General features: G+C 58.2%; 1 protein-coding gene across 1 annotated transcript; it reads right to left on the minus strand.

Annotated features, from left to right (window-relative positions):
• Window positions 1–5,094: 5,094 nt before the first annotated feature.
• Window positions 5,095–7,142, minus strand: NPM3 (nucleophosmin/nucleoplasmin 3). The gene is made up of 6 exons (XM_016219943.2): window positions 7,009–7,142; window positions 6,602–6,687; window positions 6,234–6,353; window positions 6,054–6,147; window positions 5,540–5,667; window positions 5,095–5,447 (listed from the first exon to the last, which is right to left on the minus strand). Exons 1-5 carry the CDS (start codon window positions 7,124–7,126, stop codon window positions 5,549–5,551), a joined length of 537 nt encoding a protein of 178 aa, XP_016075429.1. The 5' UTR covers window positions 7,127–7,142; the 3' UTR covers window positions 5,095–5,447; window positions 5,540–5,548.
• Window positions 7,143–7,549: the final 407 nt, after the last annotated feature.

Consider the following 7,549-nt stretch of genomic DNA (forward strand, 5'->3'; position numbering starts at 1 on the left):
GGCAGAGGGTAACGGGCCGGCAGGGTGGGTGGGTAGGTGGGAAGGGGAGGGGGGGAGGGGTGGGGGCGGGGGGCGCCGCACCGGGCGCAAGGGGGGAGCGCGGGGCGGGCGGCGGGAGCCCGCAGCCCCGGCTGGGAGCTGGGGCCGAGACGCAGCCCGGGGCGGGGGCGGGGCGGCCGGGGCGGGGCGGCCGGCGGGTCTGGGATTGGGGGTCTCGGCCAGGGGAGGGGTCTGGGGACCCGCCGGAGGGGCGTGGGCCACAGGGGTGGGCGCCTCCCCCCACCCCGGGCCTGTCCCCTCGCGCGCTCTTGAGGTCTGGACTCGGGGGATGGGGAGGGGGTGCCTCGAGCGCCCGCTCCATGGGGTACCGAGACCCTCCGCAAGGGCTTCCTGGACGGCCGGTGCGGCTGTGTTGGAAGGTGTCAGGGCTCCTCCGTGGGGCCCCGTCCACTCACGCCTCAGGCTATGCGGCGGGTCTCAGCCACCTACTGTGCGCTCCTGCTGGGCCTGCTCCTGGGAAGTGGCGGCTGACACTGGACTCAGGGGCTGTGAACGCGGCTCTCCGGCAGTGCGTGTGTGCGCGACATGGCATCAAGCCCCCATCCTCTGGCTGAGTACCCCGCCTTGCCGGTCTCTCCTGTCTCGCTCAGTCTCCAAGAAGCCCTGAGAGAGAGAAATGTCTCCTTCTCCTCCTCCCGCGCCCATTATCACCATCACCTCCCGCCCCTGTCCCCCCACCCCATGTGAACACACACATGCTGGCCTAGGAGGATCTACGAGCCACCTATGTGGGAGAGCCCAGAAATCCCTGGCAAGGACCCCCAGTCCCTGCCAACCCCCAAAGCAGCAGGCAGATGGGGCAAAAATTACTACTCTCAGCTGCTTTTCCTGGGGAAGAGGCTTCATCCAGGCCCCCAGCTTTTCTCTCTCAGAGTCCCATTATTTGTGCACTTGAGGTATTTACACACCTACTGTGTACTAGACAGGAACTGGTGCTTTGTGTCAAGTGGGGTGGGGGAAGTGCCAGAGGAGGAGGTATGGACTTGTCTAAGTTTTTCCCAGACCCTTATTGCTTCTCCCTCCACCCCCACCCCCAGGCAGAGGGGTGGGAGTTTCTGGGAACCCTGAGCCTTAGTGCTTCTTTGGGAACAGCTTGGGTGGGCAGAGTTGCCCTGGGATAGGTACTTCGGAGGAGCAGGTGGAGCCGCTGATGCCCAGCCCAGCTGCCGCCTTTGACCACACCTCCCCTGCCCCACTGGCCCCTTCATGTCCTTGGGGGTTGGGCTGGAGGGGTTGGGTGGTCTCTGAAAGCCATTAGGCCAGAGGCAGTAGGCAGGCCCTTTTCCAACAGCACAGCCAAGTTCTGCCTACCTCCTCTTTCTCTGTGCCCTACTTTCCCCCACTCCCAGCCATAATGCTAACACTGAGCAATGTACAAATGGCAAAGTGGAGTCAGAGGGCTTTGTCCCAAGATCTCATCTCTCCTCAGAGAAGTGGACTTCCCGAGCCCACCTGTTACCCTCCTCCACGAGCCTGTTCACTCAGCTGGCTCTTGCCCAGACAGACCTCTAGGCAAGGACTATGTCTTACTACCTCGCAACTTGCAGCTCGTGGCACAGATCTGGGTAGGGTTGTTCTACGGTTAGTGTTCCGTGAACGAGTAATGGGGAAACTGGCTGAGCATTTAGACCTCAGCCCATGTGCAGCTTCCCCAGGGAAACTTGCTTTTACCCTCTTCCCCCAACAGATAATAATCATAAGCACAAGCATTTATTGAGCACCTGTATTTGCTCAAGGCTGGGCTTGCACTCTTCTCTCAGCCCCGCTGGGAGATGGCCCCATTGGGTGGGGTGGGGAGACAGGTGAGGTGGGCTCCAGTGCCCACAGCCCAGTCCAGCCTATTTCCTTTATTGCACCCCTCCGTGTTAGAGGCCTGAGGGGCACCTGTTGAGCGTCTACCTCCCCAGCTGCAGTGCTTCAAGCAGGCAGGATACTTACCATCTTAACCTCATGCCTGTGCATAGTAGGCCCTTGAAAAAGTTTATTTGCACACATCAATAAATGAATGAGTGGAGAGTAGAGGATGGGAAGGGCCTTCTCCCCACCCAGGACCCAGCCTTCTGAAAATAGCCTGATGAGAACAGGGAGCAGGACTCAGGCATCCAGCCCATCCTTAGTGTGTTGTGCATAGCCCTGGAGTCACAACCAGAGTCACTCTGGGCATGGGCCCTTCCCTGGAGTGGGGGTGAAAGCCAGAGCTCCTGGCTCAGACCAGGGTCCAACCTGGGTTCTGGAGTCCCCAGAAGGTTCTGAAGGCCCTGGTCTGAACCTCAGTGGTCTTAACCAACCTTCCTCTCTCTCCCCCAGAGAAGATGGGCTTCTGGGGCCCTAAAGTGTGGAGGTCAGAGGTTTTTAGTCCTACACCTTAACCCCTACCCTGTAGGGCCTGCCTCTACAGGACCAGAATTCCTTTACATTTGGAGAAGTTCCCCTGAACTTGATCCTCGTAAATTTGGGGGGATTCTTCTCATCTCCCCAGAAGGCTGTGTCTCTAGAGGGGGCAGAGACAGACACACCCTAATCAGGCCCCAGGTACTGCCTGGGCACACTCCATGAGTGACAGATGCAAATATTCCTTCCCGGCCCCAGCAGGTCGCTCCCTCCCTCCCTTACTCCCTTGCTCGCCTCCCAGCCAGCTCGCTCCTTTCTTTATCTTATCAAAGCCCCGTAATTACAATTGCTATTTTGTTTCCTCGAATCTGCAATCAGAGCTCCCTGGCCCTGATGAGGGAGCGCCTGTCAACCTGATCGCTGAGTGACAGCCCGGCCACCTTTCCCGGCCGCCCCCACACTTCGCAAACACAAATACACACACACACACACACACACACACACACTCGCCTTCTTCAAACACAAACACTCCTCACCAACACAAACAGCTTCCCTCCGAAAACACGCCCTCGCGGGGACCCAAGCACACACCTTCAGCCTCTTTCCAAACGCATCCCTCGCCCCGAGCCCACCGCAGGCCCCTCAAATCCACACCAGCTGGTGCGGACCCGCCTGGACAGCCGCTCGCCCCATCGCCTGCCTCCTGAGCCCGGCGTTCAATGCGCCGCGGACTGTCCGCGGACTGTTCAAATGCAAATCGTCAGGACTGCATTAAGCACTTCGGGCGTCGCCTGGGAGTGTACCCGTCTCCCCACCAAATGCAGGCCTGCTTTCCTTCAGCGGTCTGCAGACCCCGGTGTACGGCCTTCATCCCTCAGCGCTCCTACTATGCGCTGAGGGTGCAGAAAGGGGGATTGAGGAGAGACGGTGGGTGGTGAGGAGGCAGAAAAAGTAATTCCTAACTCTACCCGCGGGGCGCAAGGGGCAGATGTGGATTGGGCCCCCACTGCGGGCAGGAGCGCGCTCGGCGCTGGCCGGGGACCCGCGGAGACGTGTCAAGGCACACAATGAGCCATCAGCGGCGTCGAGGGGGGTAAATATTTGAGTGGAGCCACGCGCAGGGGGCAGCTGCGTCAGCCTTCTTCCCACCTCCCCCGCCCCCCACATGACTTTTCCCAGCACCCAGCGGGTCTTCCGCGCCTCCAACTTTGGAGGCTACAAGCGAGAGGAGGTAGGGAAAAGCTCTAACAGGAGCCCTTCCAGTGAATGATGAATGAATGAACAGACGAGTGAAGTCAGCTTTAGTAACTTTTCCCCTCATCTTTCGCCTAAACTTCGGCGACCCAGACCACTTACGGGGCACATGGGCCCCTGTACGCCTAAAGCCCCTGAAAAGGCGACGTGGGGTGGTGACACGATCACAGGCGCTTTCAACCTCGCCCACCAGAGGGCGCCAGCTTCCTCCTCCCTCTCTACCCTGTGCTGCGCGAAGGCGACTGGCCTCAAGCCTGGCTGCCCCCTCCACCCTGGTTCCTGGTGGAAGCGCTTCAGGAAAGTCCTCCTGACGAGGAGAAAGCAGCATGCGCCCCTGATACTGCAAAAAACACAGAGATCATCTTCCGTTATCCTCAACTTGAGGGAAAAGGGAGGTTAAAAACTGGACCCCTTTGCTCCTCACCACAGAGGGGCAGAGGACCTCTTCTAGGGATGTGTTGAAAAGCCACTGCTTTCCAGAGACATTCTCTCCAAAGCTTACCTCAGCTGGCCCAATACCAGCCTCTTCAGGTTATCTAGGGACCCCTCCTACTTGCTCATTCATTTGTGGGAGGGAGAGGGCCTGGCCCCACCAGGCACTGTTCTCTGTCCATCCTCAGCATGTCTGGCCTCAGGCTGTCTCAGGAGGTAACCTTTTATTTGTTTGTTTGTTTGTGGGCATTGAGACACCCCCACCCCATCAACACAGCTGCTGAACTGCTGACCCCAGAGTTGGTCACATACACATCACATCAGGTAGATCCCTTTCCCTTCCTGGCACAGCAGCAGTCAAGCCCCAGAACCACCTGATTTCAGGCACCAGAGCCCCCAGACCAGGTGGGGTGTGTGTGTGCGTTGGGGGTTGGGGGCGCAGAAACCCCTTAACCCAGGAGGCTAAATCCCAGGGGCTCCTCTCTGCCCCCATATGCCAGGCCACCCGGATTCTGGTTTCCCTGTCACCCAATCTGGCCAACCCCCTCCATCTGGTCCCTGGAATCAGGTTTCTAAGGGCCCAGACCAGCTCAGAGACAGTTTGCAAGACTGGAAGGAGGAGCAAAGACTGGCCTCCTCCCTACCCTGAGCCCCCTCATGGGGCTAGAGATGCACATTCCTTGGGCTGCTTAAACCCCCTTATCTGCCCCCCTGCCCATCAGCCTGAGTGCTGACAGAGGCCCAGACCCCTTGTTTGGATGCTGATAACCTCCTGGGAGGGCCCTCCCCGACCTGTAGGAACTGGAAATGGTTTTGGTGTTGGGAGGTCCTCTTCTCGCAAGGCAGTTTGGGCCTAGGCCTGGCCTGGGGATAGCAGAATCCCACATTTCTTCACCACCACTGGCACCCCCACCCCACCAGCCCAGGCCTGGGGCCACCCTCAGTGCTGCCACAGTGCCACCTGGTGGTCCTTAGGGGAATGCCACCCCAGCAGGGAGATAACGTGACACAAATGAGTTGCAAAAAAAACTGGACACCACTTTATTTCACCCTTTATCCAAAATGTAAAACATGTTTAAAATGTGTAGTCCTGAGCTTCAGATGCTGACCTCCAACCTCAAAGGCAAGTGGGAGAGAGGGTCAGGACAGGACAGTTCAGAGTTCCTCCCACTCCTGGAGAAAGGGGAAGCCCCAGGCATGGTATAGAATTAGAACACCAGGGCCCTATGGAGAATAGGACCCCCTTTCTCCTAGCACCAGCCCAAGACCCCCCACCCCCACCCCTCTTCTTCAATGAAGAAGACATTTAAAATTCTTGATACTTGTACAGCAATGTGGTGCATGGCATGTATGGCAGGCAGCTAGTTGACCTGAGGAGAGCAAAGAAAGAATCAGCATCTAGGCCTTCATCTGCTCCTCCTGCCCTCCCAGAACCTGCTGGGTACCCTGCCCTCCCACTCACCAAGGAGGGCTAGGGCATGCCCCTCTGCTTCTTGGCAGGCAGGATGGGGCACAACTCAGCTTCCTCCTCCTCCTCACTCCCCTCTTCTTCGCTCTCTTCTTCCTCAGAAACATCATTGCTGACAGTAACTGGTGTACACACAAGTAGTAAAGGCAGGGGGAGATGGTTAAAGCCAGATCTCCTTCATACTACATGTCATTTATTCATGCACTGTGGTGCTACACTTGCAGGGCCCTGACCTCCCAGAACTTATGGTCTAGATGGGAAGAACCTCAGATACTAAACTGGGTTACAAAGAGCCAAAGGATTACACATCACTGGAGCCGGAGAAGCTGGGGTAGGTTCCATGAAGGAGGTAGGCATGAGTAGGACAGAAAGTGGAGGCCACATGCATGCAGAACCTGTTATGGCAGCTACACTGGGAGATAAGGCTGGGATGGGGCAAGAGTGTGGAGTCAGGAAGGGGTGGAGACCTGATGCAGAGTCCACTGAAGGCAAAGGAGAGGACTCTCACCAATCTGATGTCGCCCAGTGATCCGCACAGGACCAGAACCTGACTTCAGGCGGAAGGTTACAGGAGGTTGAAGCTGGAAGTCATCCAAACTTAGCTGGGAGAAAGACAAGGATGAAGGCCTAGCCCACTCCTGCCCTCTTCTTCCCTGTCCCCCTCCCCACGGTATGGCCAGGAACTCACCATGGGTTGGCAGGACAACTTGAGGTTGGCCACAGGGACAGCAATCTCCTGGTGGTCATGGTTCCGGGCCACAACTTCTACCACATTACACTCATCTTTGGCCCCCTCGGTAAGGCAGAGCTGGGAAGTGTACACAAGGCCATGGGGTCTCCCCAAGCAAGTGTTGACACCACAGTGGAGGCATCTACCCTAGAACCTGCCCAGCCTCAGGGGTCTCAGAATTACCTGACGATGGGAGTAGGCCACTGGGGAGGTTGGGCATAGGAGGTGACTCCCAGGAAAGGAGAGGTTGGGGGTACGGGTAGAGGCCCACCGGTTGCCTGCTCAGGTCCAGCTATTCACCACCGCCCCCTTTCCCCATCCCTCACCATGGTCAAAGCCAGCATGTGCTCTGCATCATCCTCTTCCTCTACCTTGAAGGTGAAAGAACGGGTGTGGCCGGAGAGCTCACAGCCTAGAAGAGATACTTGTGTGAGTGTACCAGGTGTGTGTGCATGTACGTGGGTAGAATGGGGGGTGTTTCACCAAACTCCATCAAGTGCGGCCATAGACTGACCACCCATCTACACGCCCACTTCTCCGGAACACCTGGGGCGCTCAGCCCTGAGCACCGCCCAGCACAGCTGGGGCAGGGGTCTCGCCCCCCCACTTCTGCCCCAACTGCCGCGCGCGAGCCCCCTCCGCCCCCACCCACGTCGTGCACCCAGCTGCATTCCTGTTGCTCAGGCCTTCCTCTTACCGCCCCAGGACTACCCTCATCCCCTTTGCTCAATACCGAAGAAAAAACTGTCCATAGTGACCGGAGCTGGGGCCCGCAGCCCCACGACACCCCCGGCCCGTACTCGGCTCTCCTGACTCAAAAACGCTAAAGCGGTGGCGGCGCCGGCGGCCATGCTGCAAGGGCCGCCTGGGAACTCCGCCCCCGACACGTACAGAGCCGGGAACTCCGGCGGTTCCGGCCCCGCCTATTAAAGGGGACGCTCGCCCTAGAAAGAGGGACCGACATGCAGTGAGTCCAGCGCTTCTCCGCCCGGCCCAGCCCAGGAGCCTGCGGCCTCTGCTGAGACCTGTGGGTCGAGACTGCAGGGAGGAAGAAACATTACAGATGTATGCACTTGGGATTAATGGTCCCGTTCTTGCTCATTACAATAACCAAGGCTTTCTGAGGGCGGCTCCTACCTCCATTTTCTCCAGCTCGTCACACCCTCTAGTGTCTCCCTCCCAACCCAGGGTAAACCTTCGTCAAAGGGAAACTAGATATAAAAATGGAAACCTTCCCAATTCCCCCAGCAAATGTGTTTCAGGAGAGCATTTTT

Source organism: Miniopterus natalensis, chromosome 14, assembly GCF_054644295.1.
Source record: "Miniopterus natalensis isolate mMinNat1 chromosome 14, mMinNat1.hap1, whole genome shotgun sequence".
Lineage (NCBI taxonomy): Eukaryota > Metazoa > Chordata > Mammalia > Chiroptera > Miniopteridae > Miniopterus > Miniopterus natalensis.

What these genes read in the sequence shown, in the direction of transcription:
- NPM3 (XM_016219943.2), bottom strand. Translation starts at nt 7,126, where the DNA reads ATGGCCGCCGGCGCCGCCACCGCTTTAGCGTTTTTGAGTCAGGAGAGC. An exon ending in TATGGACAGTTTTTTCTTCG is followed by an intron (nt 6,688 to 7,008) that starts GTATTGAGCAAA and finishes TATCTCTTCTAG; the next exon opens with GCTGTGAGCTCTCCGGCCAC. An exon ending in CACTGGGCGACATCAGATTG is followed by an intron (nt 5,668 to 6,053) that starts GTGAGAGTCCTC and finishes TGTGTACACCAG; the next exon opens with TTACTGTCAGCAATGATGTT.